Source organism: Pelobates fuscus, chromosome 6 (genome assembly GCF_036172605.1).
Source record: "Pelobates fuscus isolate aPelFus1 chromosome 6, aPelFus1.pri, whole genome shotgun sequence".
Classification (NCBI taxonomy): domain Eukaryota; kingdom Metazoa; phylum Chordata; class Amphibia; order Anura; family Pelobatidae; genus Pelobates; species Pelobates fuscus.
The window spans coordinates 299,449,642-299,475,781 of NC_086322.1; the positions used below are offsets into that span (position 1 = coordinate 299,449,642).

Sequence of the window (26,140 nt, forward strand, 5' to 3'; positions counted from 1 at the left end):
GAGTTTAGGCAACGGCACAAAATGAGCCATCTTAGTGAATCTATCCACCACCGTGAGAATAACAGTCTGTCTCTTGGAAGCAGGTAAATCCACAATAAAGTCCATGGCCAAACAGGACCATGGTTTCTCAGGAATGTCCAAGGGGAGCAACAAACCACAAGGAGATGCGTGAGGCTGTTTAGTACTGGTACAAGTCTCGCAAGCTCCGACGAACTCCTTAATATCCTTTCGTAAGGAAGGCCACCAGAAATCCTTGGAGATCAGGGAATAAGTCTTGCGAATGCCAGGATGACCAGCCACCTTGCTTTCGTGGAAACACTGTAAGAGCTCCAGTTGGAGTTCAGGAGGAACAAATTTTCTTCCCTCAGGAGTCTGTCCAGGTGCCAGATGCTGTAAGTTCAAGATCTGGGCAAGCAACGGAGAATGGATTTTGAGACTTGTGTTAGCAATAATGTTGCATTGGGGTACTATAGAGGACAGAACCGGTTCAGAAGAAGCCAAAGGTTCATATTGGCGAGATAGAGCATCGGCTTTAGAATTCTTTGAGCCAGGCCTATAAGTAAGAACGTAGTTGAAATGGGTGAGGAATAACGACCAACGAGCTTGCCTGGAAGACAATCGCTTGGCCTCTCCAATATAGGACAAGTTCTTGTGATCCGTCAAAATAGTAATAGGATGTAATGTCCCTTCCAATAAATGTCTCCATTCTTTTAAAGCCTTGATAACAGTGTGGCGAAACCAACCTCGCCACTGGGCCCTGGAGAAGCCTGGTTGCTAGCCTCCTACCTACTGACTATGGCCCCTGGGTTATTTGGGGCATATTGTACTTTATATGGCGGCTACTGGCCCTTTAAGCACAGTGAATGGTATTTTATTGTACTGCTGCTGGCCCTTTAAGAACTGTCTGGGGACATATTGAGACTTTGGGTAACAATACCCTTTAAGACTATGGCCCCTGAAAACGTATGGACTTTTATTTGGTGTGTATGGCCCTTTAAGAACCGGCTGGGGACATCTTGTAACTTTGGTGAACAATGTCCCTTTAAGACTATGTCCCCAGACCTGTAAAATAACTTGTTCCTGGCTTTCCCCCACTTGGTTCAGTAAATAGGGCTTACTGAACCAAGTACCACACAGGCGGACCACCCAGAAGTTAAAGTGTGCAGGCAATTTACCTCCCAGGCTGTGAGGTTACTGCAGGTTAATTGCCGAGCGCTGGGTGGCCGCCATTCGGCATCCGAACACGTGGCGGCGGCCATTTTGGTCATTCGAATGCGGTCAGCGGTGTATGTTAAAGATTCTGTGGAACTAAAATCGGCTACACATTCTGCCGAACACCGCTGACCCTTACCTTCTTCCATACTGAACTTGCAGCTCCAGAGACTAAGTCCCGTTCGAAATGGGACTTAGTCGTTTTTTCGCATGAAATTGACCGACCGCACAGCCCAAATCTATGGAACTGTTTTGGGCAGGAAATTGTGCTTGCGGTCGGTCATAAAGGACTTCCAGCTAACTTTTGATCCACTGGAGGGATTTGGCTGATTTTTGGAAGTGTTTATGTTTGATGTATGCTGAGTCTGAATATGCAACTTTTATTGAAATTGGATGTATGGTTACAGTGTGTATGTGAAAACTGTATTTTTATTGTATGTAATAATTGGTTTAACTGTTTATCTGAGGGGAGGGAATGTGTGGGTTGCACCAGATGTGTGATTGGTGATTTTATGCCTCCCCCTGGGTGTGGCCTGTAAGTGTACAAGTGTAATAAAAGCCAGGCTGGATGAGCCAGTCGAGAGTTCCTGTTTTAACCTCAAAGTGATGTGTCGTCTCATTATTGGGGGAAGGATTTATTGTATGCTGTTCCAGTTGACTGCTAGGGGTACAAGCCTATTCGTATGGTTCCTATTCAATGGTCTACAGCATTTATACGCTTGGGAGAATTTAAAGGTTTCTCGGATTCGGTGATTATGGTGTCTGCCAGAGTGCTTGGAGTCCTCAGGAAGCACTAGGAGCATCCATTAACGGAGGTACCAAGTCGGGGTGCCAGGTGATCCGTTACATTGGTGGCAAGCGGTGGGATGGCGTCCTAGTGTGAGGTAAAGCAGCTCGGAGACACAGTTCATTTGGATTTACAAATTGAGGGCAACGCTAGCAGTCGTGCAGCGCCCCTGGGAGCAGACAAGTATGGAAGGTTCTGGCTCTGGAGATGATTGGCTGGCCGAGGTGAGGCAGCGAGTGGCCGAGTATGGGGATGATATACCCATGGAGACACGCCGGGTGATCTGGAACCAGGTCATGGCCGAGCGAAACACAAGGCTGGACCGAGAATTCCGGTTGGCAAAAGAGAGGAAGTATGCTCAGCAGCAGGAGCGTTACAGCAGCCGGGTAGAGGCTGCATCCGAGGAGGTTAGCCGTCTTTCCCTGAGGCGGCGGGAGGAACCCGAAGTGGGGGTCCTCATAGACTGGTCCTGTGAGGAACCACAACAGGCAGGTAGAGATGGGACCAAGGTCACTCCACCGGGATGCTGGGCAGCCGGCCCAGATCCCCAGCAGCAGCCAGAGTTGCCAGGTGGGGAAGCAGGTGGCCCTTACTCACAAATGTTGAGGGGCCTCACGGATTGGTCCTGGGAAGACCCACAGATGGCAGGTGGAGATGGGACTGCGGTCTCTCTACCGGCCCTACAGGGATGCTGGGCAGTCGGCCCAGATCCCCAGCGGCAGTGTGCGTTACAGGGAGCTGAAGGTGCCGTTCTTGCTCCCCAGCGGCAGTCTACGGTGCAGGGAGAGGAGCCTGTTATCCCCTCTCCCCAGCGGTTGAAGGTGTGTAAGGGAGAGGAGTTTGTTATTCCCTCTCCCCAGCGGCAGCACAGCTCACCAAGGGGAGACAGTAAGCCCCTCACCAGGGCAGATGGGACCGTGGTCTCTGCGCCCTGCCTACAGGGAGTACAGAGGGTCAGCCCTGCTCCCCAGCGGCTGAAAGTGTGTAAGGGAGAGGAGTTTGTTACCCCCTCTCCCCAGCGGCAGCTTAGCACACCAAGGGGAGACAGTAAGCCCCACACCAGCGCAGATGGGACCGTGGTCTCTGCGCCCAAGCTACAGGGGGCAGAGGTAGTTGGTCCTACCCCCCAGCAGCAGCGTGATTTTTTGGGAATAGAGAGCCCAGTCTCCGTTCCCCAGCAGCAGGACACTGCATTGGGAGGAGAGACAGTCGGTCTCCCTCCACAAAGACTGAAAGTATGCCTGGGAGAGGAGATTGTTACCTCCTCTCCCCAGCGGCAGAGTGTTCTAATGGGAGAGGAGCTGGCTACCACCTCTCCCCAGCGGCAGCTTAATGTACCAGGGGGAGACTGTAAGCCCCACAACTGTGCAGATGGGACTGTGGTCTCTGCACCTACAGCACAGGGTGTAAGGACAGTCAGTCCTGTCCCCCAGCAACAAGGCTGCTTAGCCAAAGGGGAGACAGTCGGTCTCCCCCACCAACAGCAGAGCTGCGCAGCTAAAGGGGAGACAGTCGGTCTCCAGCAACCAGGCTCCAACCAGACTACTCCCGTGGTAGTGCTGGCATCAGGGCAGAGTACCGCTGGTCTCTGCCCACTCAGCAACCCACCAAAACGGCCTACCAGTCCCCCACACAGCCGTGGTGAGGCACCTGGACCTGGACAAGTTATTCCCTTACTCAGGTGTAGTAACCATTTATTGTGGGTGGGCTGTACTGCTGTTTCTGTTTTGTGGGTGGGCTGCTGGACTAACAAGGGCACTGACCGGCAAGAGGTCAGGTACCCTGTTAGTCTGTTTGGAAAAGGGGAGAAATGTGGCGAAACCAACCTCGCCACTGGGCCCTGGAGAAGCCTGGTTGCTAGCCTCCTACCTACTGACTATGGCCCCTGGGTTATTTGGGGCATATTGTACTTTATATGGCGGCTACTGGCCCTTTAAGCACAGTGAATGGTATTTTATTGTACTGCTGCTGGCCCTTTAAGAACTGTCTGGGGACATATTGAGACTTTGGGTAACAATACCCTTTAAGACTATGGCCCCTGAAAACGTATGGACTTTTATTTGGTGTGTATGGCCCTTTAAGAACCGGCTGGGGACATCTTGTAACTTTGGTGAACAATGTCCCTTTAAGACTATGTCCCCAGACCTGTAAAATAACTTGTTCCTGGCTTTCCCCCACTTGGTTCAGTAAATAGGGCTTACTGAACCAAGTACCACACAGGCGGACCACCCAGAAGTTAAAGTGTGCAGGCAATTTACCTCCCAGGCTGTGAGGTTACTGCAGGTTAATTGCCGAGCGCTGGGTGGCCGCCATTCGGCATCCGAACACGTGGCGGCGGCCATTTTGGTCATTCGAATGCGGTCAGCGGTGTATGTTAAAGATTCTGTGGAACTAAAATCGGCTACACATTCTGCCGAACACCGCTGACCCTTACCTTCTTCCATACTGAACTTGCAGCTCCAGAGACTAAGTCCCGTTCGAAATGGGACTTAGTCGTTTTTTCGCATGAAATTGACCGACCGCACAGCCCAAATCTATGGAACTGTTTTGGGCAGGAAATTGTGCTTGCGGTCGGTCATAAAGGACTTCCAGCTAACTTTTGATCCACTGGAGGGATTTGGCTGATTTTTGGAAGTGTTTATGTTTGATGTATGCTGAGTCTGAATATGCAACTTTTATTGAAATTGGATGTATGGTTACAGTGTGTATGTGAAAACTGTATTTTTATTGTATGTAATAATTGGTTTAACTGTTTATCTGAGGGGAGGGAATGTGTGGGTTGCACCAGATGTGTGATTGGTGATTTTATGCCTCCCCCTGGGTGTGGCCTGTAAGTGTACAAGTGTAATAAAAGCCAGGCTGGATGAGCCAGTCGAGAGTTCCTGTTTTAACCTCAAAGTGATGTGTCGTCTCATTATTGGGGGAAGGATTTATTGTATGCTGTTCCAGTTGACTGCTAGGGGTACAAGCCTATTCGTATGGTTCCTATTCAATGGTCTACAGCATTTATACGCTTGGGAGAATTTAAAGGTTTCTCGGATTCGGTGATTATGGTGTCTGCCAGAGTGCTTGGAGTCCTCAGGAAGCACTAGGAGCATCCATTAACGGAGGTACCAAGTCGGGGTGCCAGGTGATCCGTTACAAACAGCTAGTAGTTCTCTGTCACCAATGTCATATCTGCTCTCAGCACCAGACAATTTTTTAGAAAAAAATCCACATGGATGTAATGGTTTATCCACACCTAGCCTTTGGGATAGGATAGCACCTACGCCAGTCTCCGAGGCGTCTACCTCAAGTAGGAAAGGAAGAGTGGTATTAGGGTGAACTAAAATTGGGGCGGAAGCAAAAAGCTCCTTGAGAGTTTTGAAAGCAAGGAGAGCTTCCGTAGACCAATTCTTAGTATCAACCCCCTGTTTGGTCATATTGGTGATGGGCGCAATAATAGAAGAATAACCCTTAATAAAGCGCCTATAGTAATTGGAGAACCCAATAAATCTCTGAACGGCCTTGAGACCCTTGGGTAGAGGCCAATCCAGAATGGACTGGAGCTTATCCGGGTCCATCTTAAATCCCTCCCCAGAGATCACATAACCGAGGAAATGTACTTGGGATTGGTCGAAACTACATTTCTCCAATTTGCAGTACAGACCATGTTGAAGAAGTTTGTGCAAAACCCTTCTGACCTGTTCGTGGTGAGTCTCAATCTCTCTAGAATGTATGAGTATATCGTCCAGGTATACAATAACACACTCCTGCTGAAATTCCCTAAGAACCTCATTTATCAGATCCTGGAATACAGCCGGTGCATTACATAACCCAAAAGGCATAACTGTATATTCATAGTGACCGTAACGAGTATTGAACGCCGTCATCCACTCGTGTCCCTGCTGGACTCTCACCAAGTTATATGCCCCTCTGAGATCTAACTTGGTGAAAATAGTAGAACCCTTTAAACGATCAAAGAGTTCGGTAATCAAAGGAATGGGATAAGCATTCCTAATGGTTATCTTGTTCAAACCTCGATAGTCAATACAAGGCCTAAGTGAACCATCCTTCTTTTTAACAAAAAAAAATCCAGCCCCGGCAGGGGAGGAGGATCTCCTAATGAATCCCTTGTCTAAATTCTCGTGAATATACTCCTCTAGAACTGAATTCTCTTTAGTAGATAACGGGTATACATGACCCCTGGGAGGCATGGTACCAGGGAGTAGGTTAATCTTGCAATCAAAGGATCTGTGTGGAGGTAAAGTATCGGCTCTCTTTTTATCAAATACTGCCTTTAAATCCAGGTACTGAGGTGGTATTTGAGTCTCTGTAGGATTAGAGGAGTTAGCCGACGTGTTCGCCAGGCAAAGGGGCGAGACCTTCCGCAAACATTTCTCTTGACAATTCTGGCCCCATGAGATCATCTCCCCTAACTCCCAATTAATGATAGGGTTATGTTTCTTTAACCAGGAGTACCCCAGGACTATGGGAATAGAAGGAGAGGAAATGATCAACAGGGGTAGGTCTTCCTCATGCAAGATACCAACAGTTAAATTAATAGGTATGGTCTCACGGAAAATAACAGGCTCAAGTAAAGGTCTACCATCTATGGCCTCAACGGCCAGAGGTGTCTCCCTTAACTGGGATGGGATAGTATGCTTGTTAACAAAAACTTGATCGATAAAGCTCTCAGCAGCTCCAGAATCAATCAAAGCCATGGTTTTTACTACTCCCTTCTCCCAAGTCAAAGAAACGGGTAGCAGAAGCCTGTGATCTTTATAATTGTGAACAGAGGACAAAATAGATACACCCAAGGCCTGTCCTCTAGAGAAACTTAGGTGCGAGCGTTTCCCGAACGATTGGGACAATTTAGGCGTAGATGACCTCTGTCTCCACAGTACATACATAAACCCTCCCTTCTCCTGTACTGTCTCTCCTCCTCTGTGAGGTGAGTATTACCTATCTGCATAGGCTCAGGGAAACGTGAGGTTTCGATCTCAGAATTTCGAAATGCAGGAGCTAGTTTAAAGGAGGGTCTACGAGTCCTGTCTCGAGTGTTCTGCCTCTCTCTTAAGCGTTCATCAATGCGAGAGATAAAAGAAATTAAATCCTCCAAATTCTCAGGGAGCTCTCTAGTAGCGACTTCGTCAAGGATTACATCTGATAACCCATTTAAAAATACATCTATATAAGCCTGTTCGTTCCACTTAACCTCTGCCGCCAAGGATCTGAACTCTAGTGCATAATCCACAAGTGTTCGATTTTCCTGTCTAAGGCGCAACAGTAATTTAGCTGCATTGACCTTCCTACCAGGGGGGTCAAAAGTTCTTTTAAAAGCAGCTACAAAGGCATTATAGTTATAGACTAACGGGTTATCATTCTCCTATAAAGGATTAGCCCATCGCAGAGCCTTTTCAATGAGTAACGTAACAATAAATCCAACCTTCGCTCTATCTGTAGGATAGGAGCGGGGTTGTAATTCGAAATGGATGCTGATCTGGTTCAAAAAGCCACGACACTTCTCAGGAGAACCGCCATAACGTACTGGTGGAGTAATACGAGAAGAAGCCCCAACAGTAGCTACTTCTAGGCCTGAACTTACAGGAGAGATCGAAGGAGTACGTGTCTCCTCTGGTGGGTTACTAGCACGAGACAATAGCGCCTGTAGTGCTAGGGCCATCTGATCCATCCTGTGTTCCATGGCATCAAACCTGGGGTCGGAAGAACCAAGCTGACTGTTTGTACCTGCAGGATCCATTGGCCCTGTCGTAATGTCAGGATCGGGACAGGGATCCAACACGCAGAGTACAAACAGTAGGAAGGTACGTATACCGGGCCTTAGAATGGCCGGACTAACGTACATAGAATAACAGAGAATAGTCAGAGACAAGCCGAGGTCGAGGGAACGAGAAGACAGGTAAGCGAGAGACAAGCCGGGTCAGAGGGATAACAGAGATAAGCAGAATAGTACAACAAGCCGGGTCAAAACCAAAGAGAAGACTAGAATACAAGAGCACTGAGTGACTAGACAAGCTAGAACCACGACAGGGCAATGAGCTGACGAGAGAAGCAAGCTTAAATACCCTGAGTCCGGAGAGTAGACACGCCTCAGCTGAGTGCTGATAGGATAAAGCCAATAGAGTGGCAGGTCGCTCGGGATAGCGTCAAGACGTCACGTATCGAGCGTCATGTTAGAAAAGGAAGCGGATCCCTTGCGGCCAGCGTTAGAATGACTGGATGGACCGCGAGGAACGGGAGATATGGCGTGTCTAGACGGATAAACAACTAAGTCTCTACCCTTCACAAAGGTAGAGACCTCAGGTACCCTGACACCCAGCCAGGAACGGGCCCGAGCATTCAACATTACAAACCTCACCCATTCTGCCCCAGCCAGGAACGGGTCCAAGCATTCAACATTACAAACCTCAACCATTCTACCCCAGCCAGGAACGGGCCCGAGCATTCAACATTACAAACCTCACCCATTCTGCCCCAGCCAGGAACGGGTCCAAGCATTCAACATTACAAACCTCACCCATTCTATCCCAGCCAGGAACAGGCCCGAGCATTCAACATTACAAACCTCACCCATTCTGCCACAGCCAGGAACGGGCCCGAGCATTCAACATTACAAACCTCAACCATTCTACCCCAGCCAGGAACGGGCCAGAGCATTCAACATTACAAAACTCACCCATTCTACCACAGCCAGGAACGGGCCCGAGCATTCAACATTACAAACCTCAACCATTCTACCCCAGCCAGGAACGGGCCCGAGCATTCAACATTACAAACCTCACCCATTCTACCCCAGCCAGGAATGGGCCCGAGCATTCAACATTACAAACCTCACCCATTCTACCCCAGCCAGGAATGGGCCCGAGCATTCAACATTACAAACCTCACCCATTCTGCCCCAGCCAGGAACGGGTCCAAGCATTCAACATTACAAACCTCACCCATTCTATCCCAGCCAGGAACGGGCCCGAGCATTCAACATTACAAACCTCACCCATTCTACCCCAGTCAGGAACAGGCCCGAGCTTTCAACGTTACAAACCTCACCCATTCTACCCCAGCCAGCAAGGGGCCCGAGCATTCAACATTCCAAACCTCACCCATTCTACCCCAGCCAGGAACGGGCCCGAGCATTCAACAATCCAAACCTCCCCCATTCTATCCCAGCCAGGAGCGGGCCCGAGCATTCAACATTACAAACATTCACCCATTCTACCCCAGCCAGGAACGGGCCCGAGCATTCAGCATTAAAAACCTCACCCATTCTACCCCAGTCAGGAACAGGCCCGAGCTTTCAACGTTGCAAACCTCACGCATTCTACCCCAGCCAGCAAGGGGCCCGAGCATTCAACATTACAAAACTCACCCATTCTACCACAGCCAGGAACGGGCCAGATCATTCAACATTACAAACCTCACCCATTCTACCACAGCCAGCAATGGACCCGAGCATTCAACACTACAAACCTCACCCATTCTACCCCAGCCAGGAACGGTCCTGAGCCTCGATCATTCAACGTTACAAACCTCACCCTCCCCACATATTCTGCAGCATTGCATTATCTGTTTGTTCTTAACATATTCTGCAGCATTGCAAAGTAGGATGAGATCTACTCTTACTAGTTAGGGGTACAAGTGGGGTGGGGGCGTACAGGGATATAACCCAGGATCTTTCAGCTGCTAAATTATCTGTTTGTTCTTAACATATTCTGCAGCATTGCAAAGTAGGATGAGATCTACTCTTACTAGTTAGGGGTACAAGTGGGGTGGGGGCGTACAGGGACATAACCCAGGATCTTTCAGCTGCTAAATTACAACAAAAACAAAGAATTGTCCTGCTTTCCTGCACGTACAGCCAAGAGTCCATATGATATTTTTTTCTTCATATAATTTATCACAATTTATACTGTCACCATGTCATCGCTGACCCAGGTCTACAAGATTATTGTGTCATTCATAAATTAAGGCTTAAAAATGTAGTGACTCCTAGAGCAAATCCTTCAATAGACTCCCCTCTCACCGCACCATGAAAAAAAAAAAAAGGCTGTGCATGTACATATCACTACCCCAGTCTACAGGCTGCCTAGACATGAGATAATATATAGAACATTCTGACACACTCTGTCCCAGCAATCTGGATAACCTTGGACTATTGTGCATGGTGCCACCACCATCAAGGACCACTTAGTGTAGCTCTTTAGGCCAAATTATTAACCCAATGCTGCACGGTTTTTGAGAATCATTACTGAACTAATATTAAACCTCGTATTTCTAGCGAAGGTTCTGAGAGACGAGCCATAAATCTGCTAGAGCTGTGGTCTTCGATGTGGTCTAAGAGCTGGATGGTTTCCTCCATGTAATGGCGTAGCAGCATGCCCAAAGCCTACATATTTGTTGCACTCACTGTTCAAAATGTGTCTGCGGAGTTAATTTCACCTTGGACTGCAGTGCCACCAATATATTTCTAACACTGAAACCCCTTCAGCTGACCCAGCCTAGACTATAGTGACTGTATCAGAAAGTGCCATGTGAATGAGCCACAGCTAGCTGAAATTACAAATGGATCTGACGGCAATTCTAAACACCAGCCACAGGCATATCAGGGTATCACAGCAAGGAGTTTCTTTCTGACTTCGGCCTGAACGTGTGTTCAAGACTTTGTTGCGTTCAATTCAGGATAATGTTAGCTTAGTTCCACAATGATTGATCAATTCTGTTTCAATGTGTTTTGGCAGGATATATACCGGACCTTCTTGCTATCTCCACTCCCACGGACAATGGGAACACCTTTTATGGAGAAACTCATCTCGAAAATGTCAGCTAACGTAGAACACAACTGGCTGGCACAGGCGCTCCCGTAATCGCCTCCTGCAAACACTCAATGTTCAGCAAAATTAAATTAACTGAGCATTTATTCAATACGCCTTCATTGTGTTGTAAGTGCTTTTTCTTTTTTTAACAGCAACATAGTTTTTACATTTACTCTTAAACCCCTCGGTGTTCTTTATTCTTTGGAACTCTTTGCCAGTGTCACATTGTGAAGTTGATAACTTGTGTTACTTTCTTTATTTTTCCTCTTCTTTGATTTTTACATTAATTTCACAGAAATCGATACTGATGTCCCATTAGTGGCTGCAGATCGGGTTATTTGTTCTGCATATATATCTCCGTAGGTGAGAAGGTCACAATGAAATACTTCATAATATAGGGAGGTGCTCGGCACCAGAAGAGCATAGATGCATATAAATCACAGTCCGCTTCTTTCATGAGAGTCATGGATCTTCAGTCCTTCCAAATGACTAGTAATGTCACCGCGTTAACAATAAAAAGATCTCTGTAAAACAATAATCCCTGCAGTGTAACCTCAGGAATTGGCAATAATTTCACCCGATAGATGGGCCTGGTAGATCAGAAAGACAGAACATGGTGGCCTGGTGGCTCTTTCATCGGTTTATAAAAGAGATAAAGGTTAAAACTTTTTAAGGCTTGTGTGGTATATATATTTTTAATAGTTGGATTGGCTACTATGAAACATTTTTTAATAAAGTGAGTTCTTATTGACATTAAAATAAAAATAAATGAAATCATAAGTCCATATATAGATATTTACTCTTGGCAATGCTCATATTTGCAGATGTAAAAGTTATGATTGTATACCAACTATAAAATGGACCTATTGTTTTACTGCTTGCTGTATATTGTAAGACAGATGGATCTTTTTTTATTTGTGATCGTTTTGCTGGTCATTTGGATTGGGTTGGATATATATATTGAAATGCTGGCATCTTTTCCGGGGCTTGTATTAGAGGACCGCTGGCTGCCATAATATATACAGTGACTGGGGCTGTCATTGTACAAACTGCTGGCTGCCATATTAAATGCAGTGACTGGAGGCTGTCATTGTACAAGCTGTGCAGCTACTGGCTGCCATTAAATGCAGTGACTGGGGGCTGTCATTGTACAAGCTGTGCTGCTGCTGGCTCCCATATTATATGCAGTGACTGGGGGTTGTCATTGTACAAGCTGTGCAGCTGCTGGCTGACATATTATATGCAGTGACTGGGGGTTGTCATTGTACAAGCTGTGCAGCTGCTGGCTGCCATTAAATGCAGTGACTGGGGGCTGTCATTGTATAAGCTCTGCCGCTGCCTGCTGCCATATTATATGCAGTGACTGGGGGCTGTCATTGTACAAGCTCTGCCGCTGCTGGCTGCCATATTATATGCAACGACTGGGGCTGTCATTGTACAAGCTGTGCCGCTGCTGGCTCCCATATTATATGCAGTGACTGGGGGCTGTCATTGTACAAGCTGTGCCGCTGCTGGCTGCCATATTATATGCAGTGACTGGGGGCTGTCATTGTACAAGCTGTGCCGCTGCTGGCTCCCATATTATATGCAACGACTGGGGCTGTCATTGTACAAGCTGTGCCGCTGCTGGCTGCCATATTATATGCAGTGACTGGAGGCTGTCATTGTACAAGCTGTGCCGCTGCTGGCTGCCATTAAATGCAGTGACTGGGGGCTGTCATTGTACAAGCTGTGCTGCTGCTTGCTGCTGTATTATATGCAACGACTGGGGCTGTCATTGTACAAGCTGTGCCGCTGCTGGCTCCCATATTATATGCAACGACTGGGGGCTGTCATTGTACAAGCTGTGCCGCTGCTGGCTGCCATATTATATGCAGTGACTGGAGGCTGTCATTGTACAAGCTGTGCCGCTGCTGGCTGCCATTAAATGCAGTGACTGGGGGCTGTCATTGTACAAGCTGTGCTGCTGCTTGCTGCTGTATTATATGCAACGACTGGGGCTGTCATTGTACAAGCTGTGCCGCCGCTGGCTCCCATATTATATGCAGTGACTGGGGGCTGTCATTGTACAAGCTGTGCTGCTTGCTGCTGTATTATATGCAGTGGCTGGGGGCTGTCATTGTACAAGCTGTGCCGCCGCTGGCTGCCGTATTATATGCAGTGACTGGGGGCTGTCATTGTACAAGCTCTGCCGCTGCTGGCTGCTGTATTATATGCAGTGACTGGGGGCTGTCATTGTACAAGCTGTGCTGCTTGCTGCTGTATTATATGCAGTGGCTGGGGGCTGTCATTGTACAAGCTGTGCCGCCGCTGGCTGCCGTATTATATGCAGTGGCTGGGGGCTGTCATTGTACAAGCTGTGCCGCCGCTGGCTGCCATATTATATGCAGTGACTGGGGGCTGTCATTGTACAAGCTCTGCCGCTGCTGGCTGCTGTATTATATGCAGTGACTGGGGGCTGTCATTGTACAAGCTGTGCTGCTTGCTGCTGTATTATATGCAGTGACTGGGGGCTGTCATTGTACAAGCTGTGCCGCCGCTGGCTGCCATATTATATGCAGTGACTGGGGGCTGTCATTCTGAAGGCTGTACCACCAGCTGGGCAGTGCTGTTAGTTTGCTATAATACACATAACCGAAATAGCAGACGTAAGGAGGTGCAGTGTATTTTATAGCACAGCTTAGTGAGGGTTCTATGTGTACCTCTGACAACACTGGGAACACAATGGAAGAATAACTGATTGTGCTGTTATCGTCCTGTATCACAGTGTTTATTCTCTGCAGACGAGTGGAGATGATGGTGTTACGAGAACATATGTTTTCCTGACTGAAACTGATTGACAGCCTCCGAAAGAGAGAACCATTCGCACCTCTGGCTGAGAGGCAGATGCTGAAACAGGCCGGCGTGTGGTGCGTAGACAGAAATTGGGAAATGAAGGCGTGAGGGAGCCATTACTGCAATGCAGAGACAGGCGAGTTTAATGAAGACTCTTCCAGCACAGCAAGACGCCATGTTGTCATGCGTCAGCAGCTGAGTTCACTTCATATAAACAGGGCTGTCATTGTCTCTAGTAAGTGGGCCAGATAATGCCTGTACCGTGTTTCACCACCCGGCAGGTAACCGTGCCGCAATGACATCACACATGGCCATTAAGCAACCACCGTCCTCACAAAAAAATAAAATGGAGGCCGTGAGTAACTGTGAAGGACAGAGACGCTTGGCATGGCTAATACTCTGCTTTGTACTATAGAGCGCCATGTCGGATTGCTTTCCAGGGACTAGCCGCAGCGCCAGACTCCATATTGTTTGGAATGAGGTAATTTGTGTGCAGGCTGCGTGATACTAAGAGGAGCAGTATTTATCTTCCCCCCAGGCTGAGCTTATCACACAATTCACAGTCATTCTAATGGGCTTTTGTTGCTTCAACGATGCTATGAATATTCTTCACAATCATCTTCGGAGCGTGTAAACGCCAGGCCATATGTGTAATGCCATCTTACATGGAGAATGCGCGGCTAAGGAGCTCCTCCATCTTCTACTGTCTGGGGGACGCCTGTTCACGGAGACACATTTTACATCCAATAAAACCTCTTACGGCATTTTTTTTGCCCTGTTTTTGGCAGATAAAAACTATCAATGGTTATTTCTGGCGTTAACTGGCTCATTGCTGGGGATCCCACAATGCACCATTCTTACTCTATTAGAGAATAACAGCTGTTCAACAGCTCAAAGGGTTAAATCTTAAGGATATAAGGCATTTATTTAACCCCTCATGTACTAGACTCTGAGGATTCATCCAACGTACTCTTCATGGACTGTCCTCTTGGGTTAATACACAATTAGCGGTCATTTGCAAAGAATGCCCTCATCCTGGGATCCGCATATGCTCCCCCTCCGATCATCGTGTTTTTATGGCAGTTTTAGTGTTAGTTGGTCTCTTTATTGGAGTAAACCACCGTCTCCACTTTTGGGGGCATTGTCCATTAATAAAAGATGGTGTGCCCGGAACAGTCACACTGTATATAAACTAGAAAAAAGAGGAGACCCTTGAAAGAAGGGCATCTCAATTGTAGCTAAAAAAAACAATAAAAAAATAAAATAAGATACAATTGGGATCCCCTTGTTTAAAGGGTCTCCTCTTTTTTCTGTTGTACTATTATTGGGTTACCCCCGTTTTTTGTAGCTCTACGTTAGGCTCTTTTAGGATATTTTTTTATATTCTCTGATATTTCCACATTTCCTCTGTGGTTATACGGATTGGCCCTATTTATATTCCTCCTATTCTGTATATAAACCAGGTTACCTCCATTATACTCTGCACTGTGCATTAACCCTTCATACTGTCTATAAACCAGGTTACCTCCATTATACTCTGCACTGTGCATTAACCCTTCATACTGTATATAAACCAGGTTACCTCCATTATACTCTGCACTGTGCATTAACCCTTCATACTGTCTATAAACCAGGTTACCTCCATTATACTCTGCACTGTGCATTAACCCTTCATTCTGTATATAAACCAGGTTACCTCCATTATACTCTGCACTGTGCATTAACCCTTCATACTGTATATAAACCAGGTTACCTCCATTATACTCTGCACTGTGCATTAACCCTTCATACTGTATATAAACCAGGTTACCTCCATTATACTCTGCACTGTGCATTAACCCTTCATACTGTATATAAACCAGGTTACCTCCATTATACTCTGCACTGTGCATTAACCCTTCATACTGTATATAAACCAGGTTACCTCCATTATACTCTGCACTGTGCATTAACCCTTCATACTGTCTATAAACCAGGTTACCTCCATTATACTCTGCACTGTGCATTAACCCTTCATACTGTCTATAAACCAGGTTACCTCCATTATACTCTGCACTGTGCATTAACCCTTCATACTGTCTATAAACCAGGTTACCTCCATTATACTCTGCACTGCGCATTAACCCTTCATACTGTATATAAACCAGGTTACCTCCATTATACTCTGCACTGCGCATTAACCCTTCATACTGTCTATAAACCAGGTTACCTCCATTATACTCTGCACTGTGCATTAACCCTTCATACTGTCTATAAACCAGGTTACCTCCATTATACTCTGCACTGTGCATTAACCCTTCATACTGTATATAAACCAGGTTACCTCCATTATACTCTGCACTGTGCATTAACCCTTCATACTGTATATAAACCAGGTTACCTCCATTATACTCTGCACTGTGCATTAACCCTTCATACTGTATATAAACCAGGTTACCTCCATTATACTCTGCACTGTGCATTAACCCTTCATACTGTATATAAACCAGGTTACCTCCATTATACTCTGCACTGTGCATTAACCCTTCATACTGTATATAAACCAGGTTACCTCCATTATACTCTGCACTGTGCATTAACCCTTCATACTGTATATAAACCAGGTTACCTCCATTATACTCTGCACTGTGCATTAACCCTTCATACTGTATATAAACCAGGTTACCTCCATTATACTCTGCACTGTGCATTAACCCTTCATACTGTATATAAACCAGGTTACCTCCATTATACTCTGCACTGTGCATTAACCCTTCATACTGTATATAAACCAGGTTACCTCCATTATACTCTGCACTGTGCATTAACCCTTCATACTGTATATAAACCAGGTTACCTCCATTATACTCTGCACTGTGCATTAACCCTTCATACTGTATATAAACCAGGTTACCTCCATTATACTCTGCACTGTGCATTAACCCTTCATACTGTATATAAACCAGGTTACCTCCATTATACTCTGCACTGTGCATTAACCCTTCATACTGTCTATAAACCAGGTTACCTCCATTATACTCTGCACTGTGCATTAACCCTTCATACTGTCTATAAACCAGGTTACCTCCATTATACTCTGCACTGTGCATTAACCCTTCATACTGTCTATAAACCAGGTTACCTCCATTATACTCTGCACTGTGCATTAACCCTTCATACTGTCTATAAACCAGGTTACCTCCATTATACTCTGCACTGTGCATTAACCCTTCATACTGTATGTAAACCAGGTTACCTCCATTATACTCTGCACTGTGCATTAACCCTTCATACTGTCTATAAACCAGGTTACCTCCATTATACTCTGCACTGTGCATTAACCCTTCATACTGAATATAAACCAGGTTACCTCCATTATACTCTGCACTGTGCATTAACCCTTCATACTGTATATAAACCAGGTTACCTCCATTATACTCTGCACTGTGCATTAACCCTTCATACTGTATGTAAACCAGGTTACCTCCATTATACTCTGCACTGTGCATTAACCCTTCATACTGTCTATAAACCAGGTTACCTCCATTATACTCTGCACTGTGCATTAACCCTTCATACTGTATATAAACCAGGTTACCTCCATTATACTCTGCACTGTGCATTAACCCTTCATACTGTATATAAACCAGGTTACCTCCATTATACTCTGAACTGTGCATTAACCCTTCATTCTGTATATAAACCAGGTTACCTCCATTATACTCTGCACTGTGCATTAACCCTTCATACTGTCTATAAACCAGGTTACCTCCATTATACTCTGCACTGTGCATTAACCCTTCATACTGAATATAAACCAGGTTACCTCCATTATACTCTGCACTGTGCATTAACCCTTCATACTGTCTATAAACCAGGTTACCTCCATTATACTCTGCACTGTGCATTAACCCTTCATACTGTCTATAAACCAGGTTACCTCCATTATACTCTGCACTGTGCATTAACCCTTCATACTGTATATAAACCAGGTTACCTCCATTATACTCTGCACTGTGCATTAACCCTTCATACTGTCTATAAACCAGGTTACCTCCATTATACTCTGCACTGTGCATTAACCCTTCATACTGTCTATAAACCAGGTTACCTCCATTATACTCTGCACTGTGCATTAACCCTTCATACTGTATATAAACCAGGTTACCTCCATTATACTCGGCACTGTGCATTAACCCTTCATACTGTATGTAAACCAGGTTACCTCCATTATACTCTGCACTGTGCATTAACCCTTCATACTGTATATAAACCAGGTTACCTCCATTATACTCTGCACTGTGCATTAACCCTTCATACTGTCTATAAACCAGGTTACCTCCATTATACTCTGCACTGTGCATTAACCCTTCATACTGTCTATAAACCAGGTTACCTCCATTATACTCTGCACTGTGCATTAACCCTTCATACTGTCTATAAACCAGGTTACCTCCATTATACTCTGCACTGTGCATTAACCCTTCATACTGTCTATAAACCAGGTTACCTCCATTATACTCTGCACTGTGCATTAACCCTTCATACTGTATATAAACCAGGTTACCTCCATTATACTCTGCACTGTGCATTAACCCTTCATACTGTATATAAACCAGGTTACCTCCATTATACTCTGCACTGTGCATTAACCCTTCATACTGTATATAAACCAGGTTACCTCCATTATACTCTGCACTGTGCATTAACCCTTCATACTGTATATAAACCAGGTTACCTCCATTATACTCTGCACTGTGCATTAACCCTTCATACTGTATATAAACCAGGTTACCTCCATTATACTCTGCACTGTGCATTAACCCTTCATACTGTATATAAACCAGGTTACCTCCATTATACTCTGCACTGTGCATTAACCCTTCATTCTGTATATAAACCAGGTTACCTCCATTATACTCTGCACTGTGCATTAACCCTTCATTCTGTATATAAACCAGGTTACCTCCATTATACTCTGCACTGTGCATTAACCCTTCATACTGTATATAAACCAGGTTACCTCCATTATACTCTGCACTGTGCATTAACCCTTCATACTGTATATAAACCAGGTTACCTCCATTATACTCTGCACTGTGCATTAACCCGTCATACTGTATATAAACCAGGTTACCTCCATTATACTCTGCACTGTGCATTAACCCTTCATACTGTCTATAAACCAGGTTACCTCCATTATACTCTGCACTGTGCATTAACCCTTCATACTGTATATAAACCAGGTTACCTCCATTATACTCTGCACTGTGCATTAACCCTTCATACTGTCTATAAACCAGGTTACCTCCATTATACTCTGCACTGTGCATTAACCCTTCATACTGTATATAAACCAGGTTACCTCCATTATACTCTGCACTGTGCATTAACCCTTCATTCTGTATATAAACCAGGTTACCTCCATTATACTCTGCACTGTGCATTAACCCTTCATACTGTATATAAACCAGGTTACCTCCATTATACTCTGCACTGTGCATTAACCCTTCATACTGTATATAAACCACGATACCTCCATTATACTCGGCACTGTGCATTAACCCTTCATACTGTATATAAACCACGTTACCTCCATTATACTCGACACTGTGCACTAACCGTTCGTGCTTAGAGCAAACAGCGCTGACACTTAAAGGCAGCAGTGCGGGAACTTTTAATTCAATATTTATTGGACTGCAGTCACCCACTCCACATGCAGTTGGGGTTTAGGTAGGTAACATTAGTAAAGAAAACATGGATTTAGCTCACGTGGTATGAAGCTCTCTCCTCTCTGTCCAGGGGATCTGTCACATACATTCGTCCAGAGATGGGGTCAATTTTGAATAGCTCCATGGGCGGCTGGTCTGCCCCCACGCCAGTGATGCTGTATCTGATCGAACTCTCCCGGTCCTTGTCCGAACGAATCTGAAAGAAATCCAAATAATACATGTTTCTGTGTCTGCCACAGTTTGATATGGTTCCTTGTAACCTGACTTGATCCAGCTCACAAAGTACACTTACGTGGTCCACAAAGACCAGATCACCTGCAGACAAGGCTTCCCCCACTCCATAGATTTAATACCATGTGAGCCTCGCTATATACTGTTTGAGGTCACACAGCCGGCTAGGGCTCACGGGAGAAAGTTATTAAAGTATAATTTACACTTTTACATCCGATTATTGGCAAATTGTATTAAATTAACCCTGGCCGCTATTTTTGAATATGCACCATCTTATCGAAGACGTGATGGATTTCTGAATGTTTCCACCAATTTTCTGACATAAAAATTGGCACAATTTTTCGGTTACTTTAAATCTGTCTGTCTTCTGAAATAGGAATTTCTGTGAAAACTGGCAGAATTTAATATAAAGAAAACACCACTTTTTAGATCTTAATAAATATGATGAAAACAATGACAATGACTCTAACCGCCACTTTCCACAACTCTCTGATAAATATCCCCCTCCTGCCAAAGTGGGTTTAATGTCTAAAAATTGTCACATCTGCACCAGTTATCCCTGCGCATGCACCATCCACTTACATATCAAACCGTCTAGGACGTATCTTGTAAACAATGAGGACTTTATTTCTGCATTAAAATAATTCACAAAATTAGGTGACTGAGTAAAATTAAAAGAAAAAAAAGACGCAATTTAACTTTTAAAAAACCTTAAACAAATTAGACTGTGAAAGCCGTTTACGTGTCACGGGAAACTAGCTGCTCTGATGGTGGCAGAAAGAATACGCGCTCTTTTGAACCTCTTATTTTAGACGTTGGAAGCAACAATATTGTGAAACAAAAAAGACGCAGTGAAGAATATTTTGGTGCAAATAAGGGATTCAATAGATGTGAAAAGAGAAGGAAGGTGCCAGAAAACCTGCATAAAACGCATGCGCACCACTTTTAGTTTTAAAAATAAATCCCATTCTTCTAATCTAGAAAGTGCCAAAGTGTTAAAATAATAATTAAAAAAGTATATATTCATTCCATGCGACATGGTATAAACTTTGGTACAATTCAATGTAGCCAACGTCACTATCAGAGTAGATGTAATGTAGGGGTGGAAAGAGCCCCAAAACTTCTGCTAGCAAATTGTTTATTTTCAATCTCGGTGTTTTCACTCCACGCGCTACACAATCTGGGGCGTAATCTGAACATGTCCAGAGTGCTCACAGAGTTCCAGAAATATCAACCTTGAAGTTTAAACACGGTACAGATAGGAAATCCAGAACTCTCTCCGAGATCTGCCACTCAGCAGGTTGGTTACTGGGTCATTCTGAGACACAGAAAGGGAGTGTGGGTAATGAGTAGGCTGCGTGTATGGTGTTCCCAGAAGATTACAGACTAGATAATGATCCCGTTTATTGCTGATCACCCAATGGGGTTACAGTGTCCAGCTATCCATTCAGAACCATCTCTCTGATACTTGCTGAACAATTCACTTGCTAATATGAAGGTCACTATATCTACAGCATCATCAGTCTCATCATTACCGAAAAGTGAAACAATGCCTGGAAGATGTTGGTGACAGGGTCAAATTAAAGTTACCGTTCCGGAAAGCAGATTAATAACGGAGTTTCCTTAAAGCTCCATATAGGACCATCCCTGAAGCCTAATGTAGTAAGGAGCTCCATCACCCCAGAGACATACAGCTTTAGATTTAAAGGACGTTTTCAATGTCCTTCTGAAAGCTTGTGTAATTGGCTAGCAACCCGCTGTCATCTGCTTGTTTTAGTACTTGGGATAATGGGGGGGGGGGGGGGAATTTAAGGTTGTGGTGAGTTTGAAAGGTCACAATGTCCCCTGATTTTAAGGAAATTCTGAAATATACTGTTCTCTATCATCTACAAATTCCAGGAATGATTTTAGAAAAAAAGCCATTTCACACATGGCAGCTCTGAGAAACCAAGTTTTCACAACTCTCCCAGAATGCCCTGCTGAATGAATAAATTATATAAAGTTTCGATTTGGGATCTGCTTATAACAACATATTTTCTACTGTGCGACCGCTCTCCCTGGTGCAACGCAGACCACAGATAATTCTAAGGTGCTGTAAAAGGATTCTTTGTAAAAATAAATCCTCATACTTACAGTTTGAGTGTGTCACTGAAATAAAAGACCAGTATAGTAAGCCTGAACACTTCATCATGAGTGCAGTGGTCCTGTCAATGTAAAACAATGCAGAGTTAAATCATACTGACAACCACTAGAGGCGCTTTGCTGCACTGACATTGGATTCAGTGCTTTCCTATGGGGAGCACTGGATTATTTCTAGGGGAGGCCATGTCTCCTCTGATGTCAGGGGAGGTGTAGAGACAAGCAGCACTGAAGGAACCTTCTCACTGGAAAGAGGGAAGTAAAACCTTCATTTTTATAACACGGGGGGAGGAGAGGACTACCCTAATAATGGGCAAGGGTACTACAAAGTTAGCAATACAGGTTTGGATTCCTAACCTCATACGTGGCTTGTGAAGTTAATGTATAGAATCTATTGTGAGTTCTTGTCAAGCTCCACCACTTTAACAGATTCTTAGGGAACATAATGAACTTCTGAAACGGATAGGTTTGGATATTTGGGGCTGGATTTATTGCATCATGCTAGAACCAGTAAAGAGGGGTTTCTATATATTAAAATGTTTTTTATAATCTATCTATATCATAGAATACTGAAAAGATTTATTCCATTCCGGTGGCTTTACTGGCTAATTAATGGCCAACTTGGGCTTTCAGATTCACTGTAATCTTTATGTTTAGATTTGTACGGGATTGTTGGCACAGCCTGGCATCCCGTATCCATAATGCACTGTGAATCATAGGGAGTGGATGCCCGGCACTCTTGTGCAGGTGAAACATCTCTGGACGATGAAGGAACTGGTTTCCAAGCGTGGCGGGAAATTTCTAATATTATCCTCTGCTGTACTCTGCATCCTTCGACACGGTCTACTGGGAGAGTGGGCAAAACAAAAATCCATGGAACAGTGTACTGTGCGGACACTAGGTGGCGCTCTCCCACGTGCAATGCTGCTGGCAAACGAGGCACTGGCTTTCAGATTCCGACTGAAGATCTATATGTGAAACTGTATAAACTGATCTCCAGACTCACTGTATTATACTGAACCTCTCTCAACATGCGGCACATGCTGCCCCACGTCACATTAGCCCCCAATGCCTCACACGGAAATCAACTTCTTTCATGAGATGCTCCGTGTTCTATAAATGTATATTAAACATTTGGACATAATCCAGTTCAGTCCTGGCACAGCTAGGCACACATTGCATTGGAGGAGGGGGAGACAGAAACGTTTAATTTCTCCTTCTCTCTCTGTGCTGACTGCCAGGTGCAAAGGGCGGAGCTTATAACAATGATTGACAGGGAGCTAAGATGGAGGTGGCTCTCTCTGTGCTGACTGCCAGGTGCAAAGGGCGGAGCTTATAACAATGATTGACGGGGAGCTAAGATGGAGGCGGCTCTCTCTATACTGACTGCCAGGTGTAAAGGGCGGAGCTTATAACAATGACTGACAGGGAGCTAAGATGGAGGTGGCTCTCTATACTGACTGCCAGGTGTAATGGGCGGAGCTTATAACAATGATTGACGGGGAGCCAAGATGGAGGCGGCTCTCTCTATACTGACTGCCAGGTGTAAAGGGCGGAGTTTATAACAATGATTGACAGGGAGCTAAGATGGAGGTGGCTCCCTCTATGCTGACTGCCAGGTGTAAAGGGCGGAGCTTATAACAATGATTGACAGGGAGCTAAGATGGAGGCGCCCAGTTACAGGATAGAGAAAGATGCAGCAAAGTGGATTTCTAGGTTTTATTTTGTTTTTAAGACCTCACACACACATTTTGTTTATTATAGGGATAAGTAAACCTCATAGTAAAATCCTGGGTGCCAGTTTAACCTATAAAGCTGCTTTCTCCCACATGTTCCAGCACCGGATTCAGAAAGGGTTGTTTAGAGCATGACTAGCTGTTTGCGTCCATATAAAGTCCCAGATCGACAGATCTCGGATGTAACTAGCAGACAGTAGCTCCCAGTGAATGCAGTCTGCAGACAGAACGCCTCTAGACGTGCAGGAATTGAGCAGCGATTACGGCCTCTGTCTGCAGGTGTCATTATTCTTGCTATTCCATGTCAGGTGCCAAGAGATATTTTAATTTTCAGGTTATCTGAGACGGAGGTCTCTTGGCTGTCAGTTAGAAATTGGTTGAGATCAGAAAGGAAGACGGGTACAGCCAAAAGCAAAACGTTAACACAGAGCGCTGAGAGAATTGGTGATCACACACCGGAGAGCACTGCAAGAGAGAGCACAGTATTCACCAAACCGCGTCTACAGCACGCGAAACGACTCCCAGACCTCCTATCCTAGCACTTCTACATGTATGCAGTCTCAATATGTAGGTATAAGTACTGCACAGATTGTCCTACCCTCTATGTTCTATCAAAGAACGGGGCAGAATTACAGGAGGTGGGGTAAGGGCTCTGTGCAAACTCCAGGATTTCTTTGCAAGTTGCAATAACAGTCTGCATAACCGAGGTTTAAAAAAAAACAAATTGAGCTTACTTGGTTTATGAATTTTTATCATGTCCATAGTATGTGGGAAAAGAATTTATTTTCTGCATTTATGTGGCTATTTAAGTCTGATATATTAAAATAGAATGGTTACCATGTCATCTCTAAAATGGTTCATCCTTTCTATATTTTTTCTAGGGGATGAATGAAGAAGGTAAATATTAAAAACAATTTAACCTAAATTTAAAGAACGTGACACTTTTAAATTTTCTAACAGCAATTGCTATGTGAACTTGTATTCCTACGATACCACTGTGTGCTAGTTATGCATCTCATGATTCAAATCATTCTTACTCATTTTTATTTATAACAGTGCAGTGAAGGGGTTAAGAAACAGGAGAGAGGTTTTCTCTCTTTAAATGCCCTTCTCTCGCCCCGATTCACTGTGTCTCACGAACGCCTATGCTTTAATTGACACCAACTGAGCGGGGCTGGAGAAATGACCATTACCCGGAGCTAGTTGCCATGTTCTGTAATTGGTCATTATGTGGAATGGAGAGGAACGTGAAGACCTAATGGCAATAAATATTCAGTTCTGTAAATGTTACCTCTACAATTTCATAATAAAAAGATGAAGCTATGAAAACAAGGTCTTGTCTTTAGACGTTTTATTGTAATTTTTGGGAATCTGTCTGAGCATTGAGATTGGCAATTCAGTAACCCATAAACATCGCAAGGTAACCGACCAACGACCCCGCCATCTCCCGCCGCTCTGCTGTGTCCGTACTGTGCTGCTATCAACACGACTTCCCTCCCGCTTCCTTTACTCTAGATTGTTTCAGATAATTTCATGAGCCGTCAGTTCTCCGGTCCCTGCATGGTAGACGCTGGCAGCTCGAGCTGTGTGTAATGTATGCAGGATGCAGAGAGGACGATGCGGAGGAGGGAAAGGCTTGTGCAACCATCAGGTTTTGATCAGATCTGAGCCTGAAGAGATGTCTGGAGTTTGCTAGATGATTCCTTGCCTTTCAATTGTACACAAACTCAAAGTGTCCTCTGCTTTACCTCCAGTTACCAAGTGTACCGTCACGTATTTAAGTTTTCCCAGAATCCCCAGCTCTATGTCCAGCCTCACTCAGGTCTATGCTTATTTACAAACTGCTCGGAAACCTTAATAACGTCAGTGCTCCCCAGAACTCACAAACCAGAACACCAGAAGACAGTGGCACTATGACATCATGAGGCACACAGACTTTAGCCATACAAATATGCAGTAATGTGTATATATATTTTTAAATTTTAAAAAAAAATTTGGGCTTATATGCAATCATCATTTACAAAAGATAATGGAAGTTACTGAATAATATTGATTAATGGTAACTTATTAACCCCTGCCGACTGAGTCCAGTAATGCACACTCATTACATTCGCAAAGTGTGAGACTCCAACGCAGAAAGGTTAAATACCGTCACTTACCGAAAGAGGAATTAATCACAAACCAGAAAAGAAACAGATTGCACCACTAAATAAATAACATAAAATGTAAACATAAATCTGATGTCAAATAGAATGTTTAGGACAGATACCCCGTTTCCTAAATCTGCCATAAACTATGAATTAAAGATCTCAGTGTTTATCGTTGACATTAAGTGCGCGGTGGATCTCACTGCCAAACACTGAACATGTTTTTATAGTCCTCAGCCCACATGCTTGACTCCTCCATCTATCTTCAGAGCTGCATGACCACAATTGATCAATTTGTTTCCTTAAATTCTGACGTGTCAACAGGAAGACACATTACATTACGACTATATCTGAAACCCGCTCACAGGAGCTGCCGGAAGTATGGTCTCCAAATCACAGATGGCCCGAGGCTGACCATGTGGTGGGACTGTGGCGAAACCAGCTTCGCCACTGTGAACTGGAGAGGCCTGGCTGCTAGCCTCCTGCCCGCTGACTATGGCCCCTGGACATATTGCACTTTAAAGACTAT

General features: G+C 44.7%; 1 protein-coding gene across 2 annotated transcripts in view; it reads right to left on the bottom strand.

Annotated features, from left to right (window-relative positions):
* The window catches only part of CDH4 (cadherin 4), a 415,426-nt gene that overhangs the window by 45,096 nt on the left and 344,190 nt on the right, over positions 1-26,140 (bottom strand). For both annotated transcript variants that reach the window (XM_063459612.1, XM_063459611.1), the window contains exon 5: positions 19,399-19,554. In XM_063459612.1, the coding sequence (XP_063315682.1) occupies positions 19,399-19,554 (156 nt within the window). The remainder of the gene's footprint in view (positions 1-19,398; positions 19,555-26,140) is intronic.